We start from the raw sequence: 24001 nt of genomic DNA on the forward strand, positions 1-24001 counted from the left end.
GACTAATGTCAGGTGGATTGTATCTAATTGGATTGCTCTAAGGCATTTGACAGGGTACACCATGGACTGTTGATTGCGAAGCTGCTGGTTATGGGGTTGGTGGGCCGTTGTTGAGGTGGTTGGCTAGTTACCTTGGGGACCGCAAACTCATGGTTAAATGTGGGGGTGCTCGGTCGGCACCCTTCTGTGCTTCCTCTGGGGTTCCCCAGGGTTCAAACCTGGGTCCATTACTGTTCAACATCTTCATAAATGATATTACTTGTGAAACTTCCGGTCAATTGTCTGCTGTTTGCTGACGATCTAAAGATTTACACCAGGGTTCACTCTACGTTCGATCAGCAAGTTCTCCAGCGGTCCCTCACTAGGATCGAGACGTGGTGTGCTGCCAATGTTATGGAGCTGAATGTCTCCAAGTGCGAAGTGGTGTCTTTTTCTCGTAGTCGATTTCCATATATCTTTGACTACCGCATCAATGGATTGTTGCTGAGAAGAGTGAACAGTGTTAAGAACCTTGGAGTTGTTTTCACCTCTACACTTGACCCTTTGGAGCATATTGATGGTGTTGTATCAAGAGCTTACTCCCTCTTGGGATTCATCATGAGATCGACTAGGAGCTTCAGGTCACCCCAGTCGCTCCTGATCCTCTACAAGACTCTCGTTCGCCCTTCCTTGAGTATGGTTCGGTGATCTGGTCCCCTCATCTTATTACCCATATTGAATACCTGTACCGAGTTCAGCTTCGTTTTTTGAGGATGTTGGGCGTTCGAATGGGCTATGGCTACCTGACGACTCCAATTGAAGAATGGGAGCTGAGATTCAACCTGCATCCTCTTCACACTAGACGTCGATTGCAAGATCTTCAGCTTCTTTACAAGTTGGTTAATGGCAAGTTGGATTGTCCTGACCTCCTTCGTCAAGTAAACTTCTACATTCCTAGAGGAACTAGATCAAAGGCAGTATTTGGAAGAGTATACGGGTCAACTAGTTATGCTAGCAACTGTGGTTTGGCGAGGATGCAGCGTACTGGGGGATTGGTTTGCGATGGGTTGGATTTTTTCCAGGGCTCTTGGATGTCCTTTAAATGGAGGTGCTCCAGGGTTTTGACATGAGTTCATCAGTGCATGTGCTTGTTATTATTGTTATGTTGTTTTTCTTCAATTTATAGTTTGTTTTACCTCGTAATGTATAATTGTATATTATTTCCCTACATATTATAGTTCAGTTAAATATTGATATTTGTTATTGATTTGTTACATTCTTGCTATGAATGTTAAATGATTTTTGGTGTCAAACTATTGTTATTACTGCTTTGCCTTATGATTATCTGTTATGTTGATTGCTGTGTTGTTGTTTTGTGTACAATGTGATATAATATTTTTCTAGCTTTAATTTAATATAGTCATCTTAGAAGTCTGTAATCTTGTAATTATGTTAAATGGCGTTGTACCGTTTGAAGTAATAAATAAACAAATTGTTAATTTATTATTTTTACATTTCCTCCAATCTCATTCTTTCTATACGCAAGATAAAGTACAAGGTAGAAGTACTTTGAGTTCACCTGTCGTTTAATAAGGTTTCCCGTGCCAGTTAATATTTTTGTTTGTAAACTTTTATGTTTTATTCCTGATTTCCATAGCTTTCTGTTTTTTCAACATTATACACAAACGATTTTACCTATAACGCTATTTCAATTCGAAAGTTAAAGAAGGAAAATACAGGAGAGGATTTTGATGTTGAGAGATAGTAAAGGAAGATCCGTCTGCGTTGTTGTGTTACTAATAGGAACGGAGAATAGGTTGATAAGTTAATATATTTTATGTATTAATTTTCTTGCATTAATCAATGTATAAATATATTAAGACCTAAACCAAATAGTAACAGAAAGAATATATATATTAAAATGAAATAGATTTTTATGCAGTATCTGTGATTTTTTCAATAAGCTATACATAAGTTTTTTGAAGAAAAAGTTTTAATTATTTTACATTTCCTGAATTTAGACAAAATTTAAAACAAAATAGTAATCTTCGACTCTATTATTTATTATAATGTTAGACTTTAAAATGTGCAGTCCCATCAATTTAAAAAAATGGAAAAATTACCAAAATTATAGTTATAATTAAATTTTTTGTTTAACTATTAATGCATAATTGTTAGCACCATGATTGTACCCATATTCTCTTGAAAAGTATAGCCCAATAGTAGGCAAACAAATAACTAGCGAGGCAATCTCTGCTGCTCGTGTCAATATGTGACTATCTTTACACGTGTCTCTGAGTGTTAATAAACGAACCCTGTACACCATATTTAATATTTAATAATAGAATGTAAATTATTATAATATTATAATAGAATGATTGAAATCCAGCGAATTATAGTTACAAGTAAATGTTATCACGCTTAATCATTTAGTATGGCTGTTCTAGCCTATAAGTAAATGTTTATATATTTGAAAATTTGTTTTGTACATAAAATTTAAATGTTTTATATATACTTTGTGGCAAACATAATTAAATTTTATTATTTATCGGGTTATACTAAATATTTTTCTAAATATCTACTGGTCATGTTGGGATTCTATAGGGTCCCCGTGAGTGCCGTCAGCGGGACTGGTGCGGCGAGTCTGCCCAATGAAACCACTGAAACCAAAACTGAATGCCCCGTGCCCTGCCAGCGCTCCTGTACCGGCATCCAACCGGAGTGTATGTGCTCATATTCATTTCATCTGGAACAAGGTTGGATCCAAAATGTTTTTTTACTTTTCTTATACTGAACTTGCGAGGATTGGGGTGCAGGGAGCGCTGCCAGATATTAGATCTGGAGGAGGGCCAGTGTTAAGACTAGTGTGTATTTAGTTTAGTTACATGAACTGAAGGGGAGGATTTCATCTTTAATTCGGATTCGTGGAGGCAACTAAGCCCCCGCCTCCCTCGAAAATCGGCTTTAAATATTTTTTTTTTACTTTTTGGCTACAAACCTGAAACCAAATTAGTTTTTAAAAATAGTAGGCCTAGAAATTCTACAACCTTTTCCCTCCCCTCAGTTCATAACACTTACCAGTTAAAGATAATTTTTCCTACATGCCGTACCTGAAATTGTTATTTATATATCAAATCTCTATATTATATTATTTATTTATTATGTTATTATTTCTATTTATTATATTATTGTCTATATTGGAATTTTATCTTTTGTTATTTAGTTTTTAAGTTACGCGGTGCACCGTGGTGCTGAAGTAATTGTATTTTGCATGGAAATGTTTGCCACCAACTAATTATATCATGTACTCGAAATCTTGTCTCGCTTTTTGTCTCTTCCCAATAGTGGCATGTGATTGTTTTTTTGTTTTGCTTTGCTCCGAGTTTGGGAGGGGCGCGCTTCCGAGACCTCCTGTCTATTTTCGCTAACTCGGGACAGTTCGATGTAATGATGTTTAACAAATATTTTTAAAGCTATATTAAACAAATATGAAATAAAATGAAAGCATACTAAATAAAATGGAACATCAGGTGGAAAAACTTATTTGTTTTCTTGAGTGTGTATTTTTAGTGACTAAGTTACGAGTGTTTTCCAAAAGGAAACGGAATAACAAAAGCTTGTATTACAAAGATGATACCTAATAATTTACTGCCCTTGTCACGAGTTATGTATTCCATTTTCCAGTTAACACATACTTGTTTGGTTTTCTGACACAACTCTGAAAGGGAAGTTTTCCTTAAATGAGTAAGTCTAACCAATGTGATTGATAAATTATTAAATCTTTATTAATTTAAATTAAAATGGTATTATATTGATGTAAATACAGTTCTCCTTGCACGATTATAGAACTTTAAAAAACGATAATACAAAAACACATAGCACTGAGAGAATAAACTTTCGATTATTTATGCAAATACATATGCACAATTAATTACACAACATTTTTGTTACATCCAAGAGTTTAGACACTTATAAATGTGAGCAAAAATATACAGAGAGTTCCCACAGGTTATGACGTCTGATATTAAAACGATCATACTATTTAAATTAATTAAATTACTAAAACTAAACTAATGAAAACATATAAATAAAAAGTAATGCCTAATTTATAAACATAAAATATAATAGTTTTATGGGATTAAATTGATGCTTGCATGACTAATTAAAAAAACAGAGGTAAAAGCTCAATAATTCCTCGGCAAAGTTTGTCTACGTTGGTATTACTTGTTTTGTTATTATGTGGCAAAGCGTAATACAAAATGAAGTATTGGACCAAAATGAAAAAATCACAATTAAAAGTTTTATTTAGCGCAATATTATTATTTTTCCCTACCATATTCGTATTCAGAGTACTCACAATTTTTATGTGTGTAATTTTATATGTTTTAGTTAAAATATTTTTATGATCAAATAGTTTTTATGAAAAGGGTACATGCTTTTAACTAACTGAGTGTAAATAAAATGTTCTTTTAATACGCTCTGTTAGTTTTGTTTCTTGTTTTGATGCTCACTGTTAAAGATATTTCATTTATTTTTTTATGAAAACAAATTACTATGTTTAGTTTCATAATAATCTTTCAATCAACAAGGTAATAAATATATGAAATCTACTGCGATCTCTTATGGCTAGTAGCTATGATCCCTCTATATATTAGTGTACCCATACAGATAAATATTACATGAGCCACAAACTAATGACTCTCAGTCGGAAATTCGCGTATACTTATCATGTTTGTTCTATGACTGATGGTGCACAATCTGGGGCACATGTACATACAGTGGTCATCCATTATGTGTCTTTGACTATTATGTATATAACATATTCACTACTGTTGGAAAATATTTTCGTATATATTAAAGCGGAAAATGTTTTAAAAATTGAAGGGGAATTTATAGAAGATAGTGAATAACGTTTATATGTCGGTATATTCAAGACTCTTAAGTTACAAGAGTTCACAGAAATACAAACCCCCAGAGTAAAACGAGTTATTGAGATATTTAAGAACATTTACATTTATATATTTTGCAGTAGAAATATTCCAGGGGCCACGAGTCAGTGGGAGGGAACCTTCAAAGAAAATATATGCTCTCAGTGGTCATGAACTTAGAGTAATTAAGTTATCAAGACTTGAGTTACTAATAAAACACCGCTTTCTGTAAGTTGAAAGGTTCTGGACAAGAACTTCAACTAAACTTCCAGTTGACAAAATATTTTCGTTATACTAGAAATCATTGTAAAACTTGCCAGAGTATCAAATATATTTGATACTGCTGATGTCATATGTACCAAGATGGAAAATCGCTAACTCAGGTATAAAGCTGGAACATCCCAGATAAGGAGACCGTTAAAATATCGAACTTAAGATGTGGAGTTCTTGAGCTTGTTTCTAGAGACTCGGAACGTTCAGGAATAGTAGATGTTCGTAGGAGGTCAGCATAACTTAAATCATAAAAAACTACTACTAATTATAGTATAGTTATCCTAGTGGAGTATAGTTATCATAGAAGAAAGTTTACTGTGATTGAGAGATCTAGTAACAGGATTAGATACATTTATTCGTATTCAGCCTTCACAGAGGCGGAGATCAAGACTAGGCCTAGTCAAGTTTAATCTAGACATCATGAATCGTAGCTTCTGAAGACTTTAGAGGTTAGAGGAAACACTTTTTGGACCATCCTAATAATAAATAGAAAAAAAACAGACTTTTCAACTTCTTAAAGATTCTTTACGTAAATCATAAGTTTTAGTAATAACACATATGAGATCCATGTTATATACAAGGACACTATCTGACACAATTTTTATGTATATATGTTTATTTTCAAGAATGCCTATGAGATTTAATAATTATTCATTAAATACATTACAGTATTAAGTACAGGCGCATTTATGTTGTATACGTACACTTTAATTAGATAGATAATCGGTTTAAATGATGGGTTAAGATACGTTACATATTTTTTATTCACAAACATATTGTATCATTATACTATGATTGCTACATTATTTAATAGTTTAATTAATCATTAATGTAATTAGTAACCATTAATCACTTGCAGGTGATTGGAGTAATCTCAAGACGTAATGAAATCCTTATAAAAATACGTTATCAGAAAGAAATTTTAAAGGTATAGTTTATGGTTGTTTGAAGTATCTCTCGTTTACTTAAGGGAATCGAGAACATTTTCTAATCTTACTGAAAATGCGATTAACACAATATTACACAGTTCAATTTTCACCCATTGAACTGTATTGAAAACCTTAGGCCTATTTAGTCCTTGATAGTGTTATTAAAACTCTATAGATAGTATAGTTTTACGTTTACTTGTGCTAATTAGTTATAAAAATGTTTTAGAATATATAAATATATATAAATATTTATGAAATATATATATACGAAAAGTAATATTTTTAAATTTCTTACTTTTAAGTAACATACTATTATAAATAAACTTATAGTGATTCTTAGCTAAAAATATCACATACATATTATAACGCATTTTTAATTTCCGGTACTTGGAAAATAACGCCAATAAGTACACAAAACGCATTAAGCTGTGGTATATGAAAACCAATACGATTACTCAATAAGAATCCAGTGTTTTGTATTTTTATACAAATTTGATTGTATTACATTATTTTTTATTTCTATTTACAAATAATTGTTCCAGTTGTCTAAGGGTAAATACAACTCAAATATAATTGTAGACACAACTTTAGTGTCACATATATGTTAGTGTCTTATGCGGCTTGATAAAAAACATCAGTGCAAGCAAGAGGACTTGATAAAATTTGTCTGTTTAATAAGATATGATTTGTCACAAAGTATTATAATAAAAGGAATTTCACCACGAAAACAAGTGACAGTATGATCGCAATGTGTCAGTTAGCAGTCAACGTTATTAATAAACGTATTAGTATGAGACGGTTGTCTAAGAGAAGGTAATAGAATGTTACTCGGGATACTGAAAGTGTTAACTAGTAAACAATCATAATAACACATTTTGGTAAATTCGTTATTGCAAAAAGCAAAGGTTTATACTAGCATTAATACAAATTAACCTTATTTACAGCCTTCTCAATTATAGCTCGGAGTGGCGATATAGTACACTTGACAACACAGTGCTATTCTCTGTAGTGTAGTAAATTGTGGCCAGCATTTATGGCTCGTAAACAAGACATCAAATTCTATAGTTTAGCCCCAAGTCACAAGTTGGAAATAGTTAGTGAACATACCTGTAAAGTGTAGTATCCTGCATAGGTTGATTAAACGTAGTCATATTTATATATACTAAATGATGAAACAATCTAAGTAGCATATGTTAAAGCCAAAGTATAAATCCAGATATATCATCAATATGTGCATTAGCTTATGATTTCAGTATAAGTGTTTAATCATGTAATTTTTTACTTAATCCTACCATTATGTTATATTAGTGACTAGGGCATGGCAGGCCAAACTAGGTTAGGTTCAGTTAAGGTAACGTCACATTACATACAGGGCCGTTTTGTCTCATGACTTCCCCCAGCACCCTGAAATTCTTCCCTTAACCTACTTGAGCCAGCCGCTCTTCGTATTCTCTGGTCAAAGTCATTATTATCCGTGGACAAATTATTAAAGTATTCATATACTGTTAGTTGGTCAGGTTATTGGAAAAGGAATAAATGAAACAATAATTTGAGAACATAAGAGGAAATTTTTTTAAAATTACGAGAGTAAGACTGGAAGCATTTGTACAGTACTTTGATTAGAAAGGTCCTAATTTGCTCAAGAGAATCTCAATTGAATGAATGAATGAATAATATTTATTTCCCAAATACAAATTAATAACACGTACAATGTATCTATATTACTATAAATCCTACATCCATTATTAACATAATAGATAATCATCTAACTATGGTAAAAAAACGGCTGCAAAATATTCAATATACTATTCCATCAATAATACTATTGAATTAATATTCAATGTAGTGTTAAATTATCTAGTTTGGTTCTAAGCTTAAATAGTAGTTATTAATCATAGATAATAGTACAATTTACACTACAAGCTATTCTTTTATTTATGCGGATTAATTTATACAAGTATAGTTATATATTGTTAGGTAATTTAATTAGACTAATACAAAATTGTTATCTGTAAAGATTAAACTAATTGATCGTGTTATTCTTTTTTTAATAAATAGGTAAGTATATAGCGTATTTTTACTTCTGATTTTTTAAAGTGCGTATATAAGTATATATAAATATATATATATATATATATATATATATTTATATTAATATATATAAATTAATTTTCTTTATAAAAAATTTATAAACACTTTACACATTATTGTACATATAAGCATACTTCTTCAGACTTAACATTGTGTAAATATTTGCAAAAAACTATGTATGTTTTTTTGTAACTATCTATGATTAATGTTAAACCAACTAGAAAATTAAACAAGAAAGAAATTGCATCGAATAATAAATAGCCTACTATATGAATCATACATAATCTACATCTAGCTTAGTATTATTTCCCTTGTAATCTATTTTCTTTTTCAACTTGTTAATGTGTATTAATACTTGGTTTAATCATACATTTTTGTAAGAAAAATAACTAAACTTCTTTTCAAAATTTCAAGCTCCACCTGTGAAAATTGATCATTTGGTTTTAGGTGTGTTTTTATGGTTAGTTTCATCGTTCCTCCAAGGCCTACTTGTTATCTGCTTACAAAAAATTCGGAACATACTCACAAGATATTACCTTAAGTTCTAGGATCATTGGAAATATGGATGATATAGATCTCTGTAAGTAGCAGGCTTGAATAGTTATATAACCTTAGGTAATATCTTAAACATATTCCAATTTTTTTTTCAGCGCTAAGCTTCCAGAAGCCTTAAAGTTCATACTTTACTTACAATTATTTGAAACGTATGGTAAACTTAATTGTAGATTTTGACTCTTTGCTGCCCATGGTGTCTCTGGAAGCCATTTTACGACGGTGTGAACCATTGTCGTACGGGATATTTCAAGTTATAAGTGATAAGGACGATGGAAAGCCTTATTTTCTGTATCATTACAACAAAGAAGGCGTATACGTATATTTGAGAATAGGCGCCCGTTTTTGACTACATTTTTCCCAAAATAAATCAGTAATATATTATTGTATTCTATCTGATAGATAATGACACGTTTGTAACTATACCCTAAAACTCTACTAATAGAAATCATAAGTTACCAGCAGTCCCTTAGATTTTAAAGTTGAGTAAAGCTTTACATAAAAAATGTATTAGAAGCCCAAATTTGTTATAGCGTTTCATTGGAGAGATTTACGTATGATTTTACATTAGAGAGCAAAAACTACATAAAATAGTATAAATAAAATGTCAATATTGTTGTGCATTTAAAATAATGTAATCTAAAACATATATTTTTTGGGGAATTTTGAAAAATATATGGTTTTACAAATTTGTTGTTAAATTGGTTTAAATAAGCTTTGCACTAAAACACCTCTTTGATGAATTTATTACATGTCGGCAATTGTAAACTGTTAGAATTATTGTAAATATCACGTACAAACTTATAGCTTTGAAGGAATTGAATTAGGACAGTTTTTTATACGTTGATGTAGATTTCTTTTAAAATAAATTAAACATTTCTTAAAAGGCTTGAATAAGAAACACACGTTCTTATTGGAAATCGTAATTTCTTGTATCTACTGTTATCTGTATCTCATTGTGATTTTAAGGAGAGGCCGATCCCCTTTTCAGCCTTACTCTGTCAGTCCTCATGGGCCACTGGCGTGTACGAGGATCTTATCAAACAGAATAGGGGGAAGAGTCTATATAGTACGATGTTGATGGTACTGACAAAGAGTGCAACGGTCACAGATAGGATTTAAACCTGCGCTATCTCTAACTCAGGCCCAAAGTCCAACGAGTTAGATTGCTAGACCACCGGCACTCTAAATGATATGTTTAATCATGTTTTTATTATTTCATTTCTTGTCGATGGACGACCTGCTTAGAATTAAATACTCTTGAGAGTAATATGATAATATAATAATAAGTTATAAAACTTTTCTTTTTTTTATTTGTCCACTTCGTATGTTATACCGTACTTGCAATAGTTAAGCGGAAGTGTACATTGAATTACTGATGTATAATGCTGTTTCCATTGTATAAGCAATTTATTTTCAGAGTAGGGCCCTTCATTTACAGTAAAGTGATAAGTATAATTTAGTTCTAATAAGAAGGTAAACCTCAATAGCCAGTCATGAAGGCAGAATCTTTGCCAAGTGAGTGTGTAGAGTGAGCGTTATTGGAGGTCGTTTTGAATAAATTTGTTCAATAGCAAACGTTTCTCATGGATGAGAAGGCCTGCGTTTAAGTGCTGATGGAATTTTCGTAAATACTTGCAATTTTTAAATGTGTTAGTTTGGAAAGCGTTTAAAACCTACTTTCTTTGTCCAATTCAATAACAAGGATTTCTGATCTGTTAAGTACAATGAAACTGGACACTAGCATGATGTGAGTAATTGTAAGTAATTTACTACAAACAAGGTTTTAATCTCAGTGAATTTGCAACACTTAAATACAACTAAATTGTTTGACTATCAAAGAATGATAAAAATATGTTCCATGGTCTTTTAGATTTACCTACGAAATTCTACGTAGTTACATAGCATAACGTGTGGAGTATTCAGAGAAAATCTTTTTGTTTCATTGATTACTAAATGCTCCACAGTGCTATATTAATAAAATGATCAATTTCCTTCATTAATTTTATCACACTCAGTTACTCTAGTAACTCTCAAAGCGATTCAGATATAACCAATGTGCTTAGTTCTCTACATTTCTAACTGAATATTTCCTATTAAAACTTATCTTTTGTCCTATAATTGACTAAGAGAACTTCATTCATTATCCAATCAATTACATGACTAATTACGAGCTTATTTAAAGATGACCTAATTTCTGGTTTTTATTCATACATAAAAACGCACAAATTATGTACTAAAATAAATTTTTCTGCATTAACCATCAAAAAAATAGATACCGTATCTCTTAAACCTGTAAAACACATACTGAGTCTCTTTTTTTACTTTGTTTTCAATACATATCAATAAGAATTCTTATAATTGACAAGGTAACATTAAAAGTAGGAGCTACATACACTGTATTAAGGTTGAAACAAACTACTGGCAGAAACAGTCTTCTGACTCAGCTTTGATGCAATGCAAACGTTCAAGACAAGGAAACAGATATTTCCCCTCTGTATTACTAGTGTCAATCGCAGTACAAGTAGTTTGGACGTTGTGCACAATGAACTGACTGTTCTATTGTAACATTGCTCAAATACAGTGGTCGATCGCTATTGGTAGTACGAATAGGCCACGCAATCACCTACAGACATTTATAAAATTGAGAAAAACTGCAAAAGCTATAATAATTAATTGCTATGAAATCAACCTAACAAGTTTAATTCTTTTAATAGTATTACTAATTCTTCACACTTTAATATTTCATTCCATATTTTTTTATACTTTTTTCAATAAACCATATGCCTCAGACGATGTTTTCTAGGACAAATGCATATCTTAGGTTTATTATAAAGGAAAATATATAATCTAATGAATAATCATAAACATTTTAAAGAGTCCGCATAGCTAGTAATGAACACAAAGCCAGTTAGTTGCCGTCAATCTTACCAGCAGACACGATAACTACAGCATGAGAAATTTATTCTCAGGCCAACATTTACCTACATATACAAAACGATTTCGCAAGCTATTTGACTCCCAATCTTTGGTATCAAATTTGTGAATATACATCACCCGTTGTTTGTGGCTCCTCTCCTATGATTTGTAATCCATTTTTTATTTCAGGTTGATAAGTAAAACATTAGTCATGTGAATTATGCGTCGATGCAATATTTATTTAATAAATAAAATAATTTAAATACTTTTACGAGACTGAAAAAAGTCCGATGGTAAGAGGTACGTTTGAGTCGACTTTGATCCAATTTGAGTCGACTCATTTTTGCCAATGTTACGTTATAAAATATTAATATTCCTTCGCAATATCTGTTGTAATAAACACATACGAGCAATTCAGGAATAAAACATTAGTTCATTCAAATTGTACTATATAATGTAATTTATTAAAGGTAAGATTATTTTATTATCAACGTATATATTAATAAATATATAGTTTTACGATACAAATTTGCATTTTTTGGCTTTCTAATTCAAAGATTTCTTCTTCAGAACACTCCAAGAGTCTATTAGTATTATTCTGTATTATGTACTTATGTTCTTTCCTTGATAATTTGGATAACGTTTAGAACACTTTTTAAATATTACAACTACTCTAACAGAATATTGCAAAAAGGTCACCAACAACCGATTTAAAATGTTCGATATTTCTAGTAGAGAGTAACGGTTATTATGTCAAAAAATTTGTTATAATAAATAAAATGTTTTCTCACTTCACAAATATGGTAGATTACCTGAAAAAACGATAAAGCACAAACTTTGTTCAGGCTGTGAAATTAATCGGCAAGGCTTTTTATTTGTTTAAGATTATTGCTCAACAAATTAAGCCCATTTTAAAATCAGCAGTCAGTGGCAAGGAATTTGAGAATTAATATCGCAGAAAAGTATCAAACGGGAATGGACTCGGTTCCCACACGCAGGCTTTTGCCCATGTGGGTACCTTCTCGTGAATTTATTAACACTATATTTGTATATATGTAAACGATATTAATAAATTAAATGAAATAAAATGACATAAATGAAATAAAATGAAATGTATTAAAGCCTATTTGTATGACTTCGATAAACAAGTAACAGAGAACAGTTTTAGGGTATTAAAACGAATGATTTAACTAAAATACTAAATATAACTGTATTAAAAGCAAAAGAATCTACACAAGGTCTAAATATTCTGCAAGTATAATACTCAAGTAACTTTTTTACACGTAAAGAAAATCAAATTTTGATGATAAGTTGTCAGTGGAACGTCACGAAATCGCTGCGAGGAAATTGAAGTTCCTGAATAAAAGCCAATCGTTGAGGATAATTAATACACAAATCATAATAAATCTTGACAAAACCCAGACACCTCAATAGTTTTATAGTTTTCGCATAATATTAAGTAGTTTATATATATTGACTTTTTTATATATATATTATATATATATGCAATAATGCATCGGTGGGGAAAATTGTGAAAATTGTAGTACCCGCACTAAAGTATTTAGACAAGACCCTGTAGTAAGATTCATGGATTATGTAATGGATGTTAGGAAAAGTTTCAAAAACTTTTGTGTAATGGCTCACACAACGGACAGGGTTTCGATTTCCAATTTATCTTAAAATACGTATTGGAAACAGACAAAGCTCACCCCTGATCTGATCATGCGTGGAACCAAAGTAATCTTGATGGAATTGGATAACGTGAGATTCATAGACTCACTGAACTATTTCCCCATGGCCCTCTCAGCACTGAACAAAGCCTTTGACCTACCCCCAGAGAAGAAAAAGGGTTACTTCCCTCATATTTTCAACACCCTAGCGAATCAAAATTATGTAGGCCCAATCCCGTCAAAAGAGTTCTACTGCCAGAATCAATGTTTTGAAAGGAGTTACAGAGAATTTGAAAATTGGCACAATGACCAGGTCAACAAAAACGTAGTCTTTGATTTCCAAAAAAGAACTGATTGAGTATTGTATCTCAGACGTAGAGATTTTAGCTCAGGCGTGCATTAAATTCAGAAAAATGTTCCTTGAGGAGTGTAAAGTAGACCCGTTCATGGAGGCCGTCACCATAGCCAGCGCCTGTAATCTGGTGTTAAAGACGGAATTTCTTAAAACCCAACACTATTGGCCTGGTTCCTAAAAACGGATACCGACTGGTCGATAACCAATCGCCTATTGCTTTGCAATGGTTCACTTGGGAGGAGGACCAGCGCGGCGTTCGAATCCAGCATGCGGGGCGGGAAAGAGAAGTAAAAATTGCCGGGATGCGGGTGGATGGATTTGATGGCGAACGTGTTTATGAGTTTCAAGGATTGTTACTTTCACGGGTGTCCTAAATGCTACAAGTACGAGAGGGAAGTGCCCTTATCCGATGACCCCTCAGACTCACTGCATCTGAGGTACAAAAGGACCAATTCCAAAATAGCTAAACTGCAAAATTCCGGATACGAAGTTATCGAAATTTGGGAGTGCGAATTCAGAAAGTTAAAGAAAGACCCTACACTGGCATACCTAAATTCTCTGCCCATCCTAAACACACTCCCACTCAATCCAAGAGACGCCTTCTTTGGCGGTAGAACGGGCAATGCTAAAACCTTCCACAAGTGCGAGAGCGGAGAGTCTATTCAGTATGTGGACGTATGTTCTCTTTATCCGTTTGTAAATAAAAATGCAATTATATTATTAAACATCCAAAAATATATGTGGGTGACAGGGAATGTAGGGGGCGAGTCATGTAGGTTGAAGGTCTGCTAAAATGTAAGGCTCTGCCTCCGCTAAAGTTGTACCACCCGGTTCTTCCCACACGAATGAATGATAAATTAATGTTTGTGTTATGTAGGACATGTGGGGAGAACATGTACTCGGGTGACTGCACCCTCACCGCGGAAGAGAGAACATTAACGGGGACATGGACAATGCAGGAAATGAGAAAGGCCGTAGAGAAGGGGTATACCATTTTAGAAATGTATGGAATTATGGGAGTACGAGGTGGTCACTTACAAAGACGGAGGTCTGTTCACGGAATTTGTAAATAAATTTTTAAAAATCAAACAGGAGGCATCGGGCTACCCCTCTTGGTGTCTCACCGAAAAAAACAAGGCCGCGTACATTCAAAATTACCTTGAACACGAGGGTATTAGACTAGACCCTTCCAAAATTGAAAAAAACGGGGGTCTTCGCTCTCTCGCAAAAATTAATGTTAAATTCGTTTTGGGGAAAATTTTGGACAGAGGGAGAACCAAACTAAAACCTCAATCGTAAGAACGCCTGACGCCTTTTTCAAATTACTGACAAGCCCCGGTACACAAGTAAATACTGTTCAAGAAATTAACGAAGAGGTTCTCCTTGTAAATTGGGAAAACAGAGGAAGTTGGCGAATCCCTCAGAACCGTCAATGTCGTCTTAGCCGCGTTCACCACTGTAACACGCTAGACTTAAATTATACGAGCACTTGGATCAGCTAGAAAATCAAGTTCTGTATTATGACACAGATAGTGTACTGTACATACACAAGGAGAGAATGTACAAAGTTCCTACCGGTGACTACCTCGGGGAGATGACCGATGAGTTGGTCGACTACGGTCCCGGTTCATACATTGTAGAATTCGTTTCTGGTGGTCCTAAAACCTATGCCTACTTAGTGTGGTCCACAAATAAAAATTCGTTAGTTGAAGTCTGTAAAATAAAAGGTCTCACTCTAAATTTAAAAACTAGTAAACGTTTTAAATTTTGAAAAAATTAAAAGAAATGGTTCTCAGTGAGACAAACAATTGCCTAGAAATTACAGAAAACCGTATTAGACGGACAAAAGACAAAAACATAGTTACCATAGAAGAGACTAAACTATTTAAAATTACCGGTCCTAAGCGTAAGCGGGAAGGAGAGTATAAGACACTACCGTATGGCTATAGTAAAGTTTCTAAATATTAGTATATTATAGTATACTCACAGTGGGTGTAAATATAGCCTCCTTCACTCTTATAAACACCGTCACCACAAACAATAACCTTCGTAAGTCAATACGTTTCCCCCTCGTCCTCTTTAACTTTTCCCGCGATTGCTCGAGTAGATGCTGCTTCTCCTCCATCACTGAGAGCTCTCCTCTAAGTACGCTCCTCCGATCCTCCGTAAGTTCACAGACCCGCCTTCCACATAACATTTAACTTTTTCTGACATGGTGACGCAAGCTTACGTAATGTATTTTCCTGGAGTCCTCAGAGTAGAGGAGCTAAGAGAGACTCTTAAGGCTATGCCCCGGACAGCTTCCGGGGTTCTGGAAGCGCGAGTGAATGAGACCTCTAAGGCCGGCGTAAAACCTGTAAGTCCTGGGGTCACGAATGAAGGTCACTGGCGCGGCCTAACAGCCCGTAAACCTGAATGTTGTGTGTGAATGAGACCTCTAAGGACGGACTAAACTCCTGAAAATCCTGGGGTCACGAATGAAGGTCTCTAAGGCCGGCGTAAAACCTGTAACTCCTGGGACCTGAATGTTGTGCGTACGACAGAACCCCTGGAGGTACCCCACTGGCGCGGCCTAACCTAGAGTGCGGTCTCTTTCTATCTTAAGGACTTACCTAAAGCCTCCAAATATTTTAAGAACATCGCGTTGTCCTCCTCTTCGTCGGAGTACCACCCGACGTCGTAATCCTCTATAGGTCCCTCGAAAGGGACACGAGACCCTGATGCTGGAAAAAAACCAATGCTCTGAGTATCTATCTGATTGAAAATCACTAGTAAACGTTCGAAAACAAGTATTACTTACCTTTAACGGTTGGTGATGGAGGCGGTGGCGGAGGAGGCGGTGGCGGTGGAGGCGGTGGCGGAGGAGGCGGTTGCGGAGGAGGCGGTAGCTCCTTGGCGAGTTACTGCCACAATACCACCAGCACCGTTGCCAACATTGTAAACTGACCGCGTTACAGAAACGCGAGAGCTTTATGGAAGGGAGAGGTCACATGACCTCAAGTCAATGTCGCCTGGGGAGGTGCGAGTGTTTCATTCTAACTCAAACCATGGCCGAGTTTAGACCATTCCAGCCACGCTCCCTGTTTGACCTCGCTAAAAAACCGTGGGTCAATCAGTTCCGTAACGACTTCCGTGCCCTTATGAATTTAGAGGTACCACTGACGGTCATGGACGCTCTCATGGAGGAACACGGTTTATACGATTGCCTCAGTGCGGACTGTTTACTGTACACACCACTTGGAGGTGCACACTCTTACTGCAGTCTAATGTGTGTCATCAGGGATCTTGCTATAGAACCTTACTTCCAGATGTATTTTGAAAGTCTTTACAGCGCCCCAACGCCTCCATTCTCCATTTGAGAAGATACCGTACGACCCCTAACAGTTGCATTTCTCCGTACGGAAAGAAGCCTTACGCTAGTTCCGGAAGTTTTGATCCATGTGGAAGATGTATATTACTTTTCGCTATCTAGCGATGATATTGAACATCTAGACAGGACATTTCGCTGTAAAAACGTGCAGAAGGTCTCTGCTCAAAAATGCGTGGAGAGGTAGGTGCAACTGCTTCCGCTAAAACCGTCTAAGCAAACAAGGGATGGGACAGTATTTGATCACCGGGCGACAACCAGTTACTTCTGGATTGGCCCTCAAAATCAAATACTGTTTAACCTGGGCGTCGAGCATGCGAGTGTTCGATGTGGGTGTTCCAAACCACACCACTTAGACGAATATAAAATACCGGTATACAGATTATTTTTTCTTCATTTACAAAATGGACGCGATAGCGAAAGAACTCCACAGACCGGCTAGGCGTAACTATCCCAGACGCAGGGTTACGCTGAAAGGAATTAACGACCTGTATCAAGCTGACCTTGTAGAGATGATACCTTACTCGAGAGTAAAACAGAGGTTACAAGTATATACTGACGATGCTAAACTGTTTCTCAAAAATTTGCGTTTGCCGTTCCTATAAAGAACAAGACCGGTGCTGAAGGCGCGCATGCACTAGAACCTATACTGTCTAAACACAAGATGAAAAACTTTCAAACGGACCACGGTAAAGAATGGTACTACAGTTACGTAAACAAACTTTTAAACAAACACAGCATTAACCATTACTCGACCTACTCACATTTGAAAAGTTCCATTGTGGAACGTCCTAAACAGAACCCTGAAAGAAAAAAATTTATGAGAGATTTACGGCACGCGGTAGCTACGAGTGGTTAAGTATTTTTACCGGACACAGTCAAGGAGTACAACAGTAGTGTGCACAGGATAATCGGTATGAAACCAAAAGATGTTAGAAGAAAACAGATTCTCGCCCGTATAAATAAACATAATAAAAGTGGTTAAAACAAAAAATCCCAAATTCCGTGTAAACGATCAGGTTTAGGATTTAGCAAATACAAAGGTGTATTTAAAAAAGGATATCTAGCCAACTGGTCAAATGAAACATTTACAATATTTGCAATAAAGCCTACAAAACCTGTAACGTATATATTACAAGACATAAGAGGTGATATTTTGCAATGCGGATTCTATAAACAGGAACTGATAAGAAGCGCAACAGGAAATGCCTTTCTCGTTGATAAAGTACTCCGGAGGAAAGGCTCCAAGGTCTTGGTGCGGTGGCGCGGTTTTGACGATACTCACAATAGCTGGGTAAACTCCAAAGATATTATTAAACCTAAAAAAGTAAATTATAAAACATGATGCAATATCGTGGAACCGTCATTACCAAAATGAAGCTCGTAAAGCAAGCCACGACGTTTAATGTCCACAACATGGACGAGTATATAGGTAGCGGTTTAACTCGCAAAAACAAAAAACGGTCCGCTTTTACCAGACTCGATAAGAGGTTTAATTTGTAGGCCCTTCAAACTGTGGTAAAACAAACGTGTTATTTAATCTGATCACCGATCCGAACGGATTACGATTCGAGAATGTGTACGTATTTTCAAAGTCATTGTACCAACCAAAGTATCAATTACTGGCTAAAATGATACCGAAGGAAGTAGGGTATTTCGCGTATGACGATAGGTCATTGAACCGGACGAGGCTAAGGAAAACTCTTTGATGATTTTTGACGATATAGCTTGCGAAAAGCACGGCAATATCCGCAGTTACTTCGCTATGGGGAGGCACAAGAACGTAGATACATTCTATCTCGGTCAAACCTACAGTCACATACCGAAAACAGCTGGTCAGAGACAATGCAAATTTCATAATACTCTTCAAACAGGATGACATGAACCTACACCACGCTTACAGTGATCATGTCAATACTGATATGAGATTTGAAAAATTCAAACAGTTGTGCAGTATGGCGTGGAAGGACAAACACGGTTTTTATCGTCATTAGCAAGGACGATGACATTGATAAAGGGAGGTACCGGGTAGGTATAGACAGTTTTGTTCAAGACCTATAATGGTGAGGATCTACACTTATAACCACATCAGAGGGTTCTCGGACAGGAGACTCCACAAAGTCAACTCAAATCTGTGTACATGGTACTACCCGGACAAGAAAAAATTTTGCGGTAATTACTGTAGCAGACGACTACCACACGGTTTTCCTTTTCAATAGAAGGTGTTGGAGACACAAACGCCAAGGATAGTACAGTGCAACCATTCCTCCTGTAATTCTGTTAATGATTTCGTCCAGCGAACGGTTTTATAAACCGCGATATCTGGATAGAATTTTTGAAAAGGAGCCAGGAGAAAGGTGTACCGTTTGAACTCGTTGTATACCACGAAGACATGTTAAAGTGTACTGTGCGGGAATCGCAGAATCTCTTGTCCAGATTCAGACCGTTTCCAGACCAATTCGGTAAGCTTTTACCGCTGAGAAACGCGCACGGCGGTATATACTTTGCCCAAGTCTGTATAAAGATGTTAGAGTGCGCTTGTAAAATCCCACACACCTCACGTTGCATCATTCTCACGGAGCGAACTATACCTATTAGGAGACCCGTTACAATCTACAGACAAGTACTTACTGGCCTCGAAATGCTACAGCGACATCAGCTATAACGTGGCGTACGGGCCGATCCCAGGTGGACTACCGAGAGGCGAGAGAAACAAAGAGTTTTGCGGCTGTAAATAATCTGTGCCAGAGCCTCTTTACTTCAGAATTTCTAAAGGTGGCTTTACCAACTGTCCCTATGTACTGTGAAATGTTCGGAATAAGTCTGATCGACGGAGTGTATAGTATTACAAACCGTGATCAGTTTGAGGCGTGGAGGAGATTTACAGGAGCCAATCCTTGTGAGTTCTGGGCTACTCAACTCATACCTGATCCATATACACGGTAGGGTGAGGAACCCTATCGCTCGGTTAAAAGAGTATATGGATAAGACGGTAGAGAATGACAAGTACACGGTGGCCGAGATCCCGCAGTGGAGAGACGGATGGAAGAGAAACGTTTGTATTTAGATCACGAGCGCAAGTGCAAATACCGAGATCAATCTACTTCAGGAAACTGGGTACGGTAGCGTCACTTAGTGACATTATACACTACCTTAGAAAACACAAGAAACGCGCAATGTTTTTCAGACAAGTCGAACTACCGTAGTTAAAAGTGTCAACTCAAACACAGAACACGGTCAGTGTGCAATATGGAGCCAAACAAAAAGAAGGTAAGATTTGACGACAGAGTGAAGGTTCATTTCGTTCCAAGATACGATGAGTACAGAGGTATTGATGTATCACATGTCTTTGAGCAAATGAGGAAAGCCGTATATAAATGTTAAACGGACAGATGGTGTCATCATTGATAAAAATGGAGCGGAACGAGAAACAGCTTACAGCTGAGATATCAAAGTTGAGAACGGCCATCAGGCGAAAGTATAAGGAGTTTAAACAAAGGGACTCTGTCTACCGAGATACGTCTGGAAAACCAGTACAAACCACTCCTGTCTGAACTGCGAAAGAAAACCAAGAATTCCGAAAATATAAAAAATCGAACCTGAGGAAGAGCAGGAGATTAAAAGAGGAACCGACCAAGTTCTCTTCCACTGTAACATCATCTCCGAGAGTACCCGCTTACTTACAGGACGACGAAGTGTTGGAGACTAGTGATCCACCTTTACCCGAAGCTAGCGATATCCTTTCCACCGCTAAAGGACAACTAGATGCTTCACAATGGGTGGAAAACACATTCCAAAATGCACTTACAGTCAAGTACATGAAGTCACTGATGAAGGACATTCCTAGTCAAAGAAGAAAGATTGATTCCATATACGGACCACGCTATGATAACGGTACACTAATGATTGGAAACAAAGTGTTAAATTTCGATAGTAACGGTTAGTATAGTCATAGATGATGTGTACTACAAACCTACGAAAGGTCTGTACGAATTGGTCTTTAAACGCGCACCGTTACATTACGATGAAAATGATTTGGTCACTTACAAGGATATATTGAACAGGACACACGCTCACAAAAGAGGTTACAATTATAAAAGTACCATAAACCGTAAACAAATCAACAAAATACGAGCTTGTCATTTCAAAACTATTTCCCAAAGCTTACTCGGGCAAAGGCTTCAAGGACATGTCAAACCCTGATCCCGTGTACTACGACGATCCGAACGAATTGTGTGAGAGATTAAAGGTTTTAATAGGTTCAGCTGAGGCGGGTAATACGGGTCATAAAAACGAAATTATAAAACATCGTGGAAAGAGTTGAGGGAGTTGAAATTCATTCCGTGGTAGAAGAAAATTCCAGGTATAGAGCATTGGTATAAAAAGTAAAGGATGTTCTCTTAGATTACAGTTTCAAAATGAGCGCGTGGACAAGTTTGGTCGCACCGGTGGTGTGAGACCGGTAAAAGAGGCCCTCCTGGGGTCGGGTTTCGCATAACGGTAGACGGTAATTACGATATCAAGGGCAAGCGGTTATTGTAACGTGGGCCGATGCCCAGCAGAGTCTAGACGCTATAAACCTGCAGACCTTGGACAAGAAATTAAATGGCACTAAAACAGATATGACCCGGTCTATGCTCAAGACACTGAATGTGAATAAACTCGATGCCAGAAATAATAGAATACCTAACGTAGCTAACCCTACGAACGAAGCGGATGCCGTCAACTTGCGAACGCTAAATTAAAAGAACATTAACGTTCGATACTGAGATAATAGACGCCTAAAAAAGAGAATAATAATCAAACCTGAGCGATGGTGAAGGATTAAACGACGCTGTCACTCTGTCACAACTACATAACCTTTACACCTATCAAATAAAATATTAGAGATTCTACCGTTATTTTCAATAATTTCAGACTTCCGCATGATTGGAGGGCCGGTCGAACCTACGGACGCTACGACTAAACTATATGTAGATAGCCATATACCCCAAATTGGCAAAGAGGGGCATTGGAGTTTTGGACATAAGCGTCTGAGCGAGATTGAAGAGCCTCTATACGAGGGCGCGAAAAAGCTGTTAATCTCAAATACTTTCAAAAACACGCCATGAACAGAGCGGGGCGAAATTGGAACGCGCAGGCCGGTAAAGTCACTAATCTGGGAGATCCTACCGAAATGAGTGACGCGGTGACCGTGAATTACCTAGTGAGAGTACTGAGTAATGTTGTGCACGGTATGTACAAACTACTGGCTCCGACGCTAGACGCTATACACGTAACCGATAAAGACGAGTGGATCAGGATCAACATTGTCGACCCATACTTTAGGAAACTCGGTGACCAGGGTGAGATCGAGATATAAGTAGGTTGTTGACAAATTGGACACGCTCTAGGTTTGCAACATTCGTCACTTTCGTCTTCTATAATGTATCCTTTTTATTTTGTACCACATGGTATTTCAAATCTTTACCAATATGATTTAGACAGAGATGATCAACTGGCAGTACAGTATATTTACGGACCACCTGTTTACTCCACACACGTCCACAACAATCATCCACTACAACATCCACTACTACTACTACGACGACAACATCGACTACCACTAGGCCTACCACGCCTACACTTACAGAATTCGACATTTGTAATTACGGAGAAGGGTATTAACAAGTTTTAGATTCCGCATTCATGCTCCATGACGTGCAGGTTTCCATGCGTACTCGAAATATACGGATTTGGAACACCGGCGAGAGGCCCGACAAAGAATTGGCCAGAAGAGCTTGGCAAAGGGTGTGAAATCAGGAGACGCTAGTGTAGGAGAAAAGGCCTGCGGCCTTAGCAGTGACTGCGGCCATGAAAAGCTAAAACAGCGTTTGGGGGTGGAAGAAAAGAAAAAAAACAAAGACAAAGCGAGGGAGGGGTAAGTCAAAAGGGCGAGGCCTCTACCTGAAACCTTACCCAAAGAGGGGAGGTCGTGGGGTGAGGAAAAGGAAGAGGTGTTGTAAAAAAAAAAAAACAATCTCGATTACCGATAAAACCTCTAACAAACCACGAATTGATCCGTTACGCGAGGTTACTCAATATTCCGAACTTTCGAGGTGTATACATGAGGGGACACACTGCCCAAGACCCCGCGGCTGTACGAGTCGGCCGTAGTAAATCTGGGCATTTCACAAGGTAAAGGAACGCACTGGGTCTGTTATAAAGAAACTAGGAAATTAGAGTGTACTACTTTGACAGTTTTGGTAATCTGAGACCGCCGGTTAGAACTCGTATCTTACTTTGGGTCCGGTGTCAGTGTACAGTATTAACTATGAGCGTAAACAGTCTGATGACTCAGTAGTCTGCGGACACTTGTGTTTGAAGTTTCTAGCAAATAATGTTTCCACTTAGCGGTTGTGGCCCCGCACGTATCTTGTGAGGTCTTTCACACCAATGGATTTGAGCGATGGGGAGTACGAAATCGGCCTAATTGACCCTGTCCACGTACTATACAATTCCGAACATTGAAAAGGGTATAAATGACAAGTTTCACTACGGTAAAGAGATAGTAATAGATGAAGGGTCGTACGAAGTTGAAAAACATTGAAGAATATATCAAGTCGCACATTGACGGAGGCGTGACGTTCAGTCTTAAGGCAAACAATAACACTCTAAGGTCCGAAGTATCGTGCAGTGAAGCGATACATTTCGAAATATATCGGAAATCCATAGCTCCTGTACTAGGTTTTCATTCACCGCGAAAAATGCTCGAGCCTAATAGAGTCCACATGTCCGACCTCCCCGTCAGTATTATGGCGGTGTAAACACGATACGTGTTGAGTGTAATATCGCCCGAGGATCCTTTCAAAACGGTGTAGAAGGACACGTGCTGCATGAGTTTTACCCCGAAGTTTGCTCCAGGGTAATAAAATAGGTCGAGAAACCGAGCACAGTCA

The 24001-nt window shown here is 36.6% G+C and overlaps 1 protein-coding gene across 1 annotated transcript; it reads left to right on the forward strand.

Annotated features, from left to right (window-relative positions):
- The first annotated feature begins 249 nt into the window (after positions 1 to 249).
- On the forward strand, positions 250 to 687 carry LOC124371371. The gene has a single exon (XM_046829700.1). The coding sequence runs from the start codon at positions 250 to 252 to the stop codon at positions 685 to 687; it is 438 nt and encodes a 145-aa protein (XP_046685656.1).
- The last annotated feature ends 23314 nt before the right edge of the window (positions 688 to 24001 follow it).

The sequence above is a fragment of the Homalodisca vitripennis genome, unplaced genomic scaffold (genome assembly GCF_021130785.1).
Source record: "Homalodisca vitripennis isolate AUS2020 unplaced genomic scaffold, UT_GWSS_2.1 ScUCBcl_1328;HRSCAF=4801, whole genome shotgun sequence".
NCBI classification, from domain to species: domain Eukaryota; kingdom Metazoa; phylum Arthropoda; class Insecta; order Hemiptera; family Cicadellidae; genus Homalodisca; species Homalodisca vitripennis.

Bases quoted from the DNA above. Each gene is read 5' to 3' on its own strand.
- LOC124371371 (XM_046829700.1), top strand. From the start codon at position 250: ATGATATTACTTGTGAAACTTCCGGTCAATTGTCTGCTGTTTGCTGAC.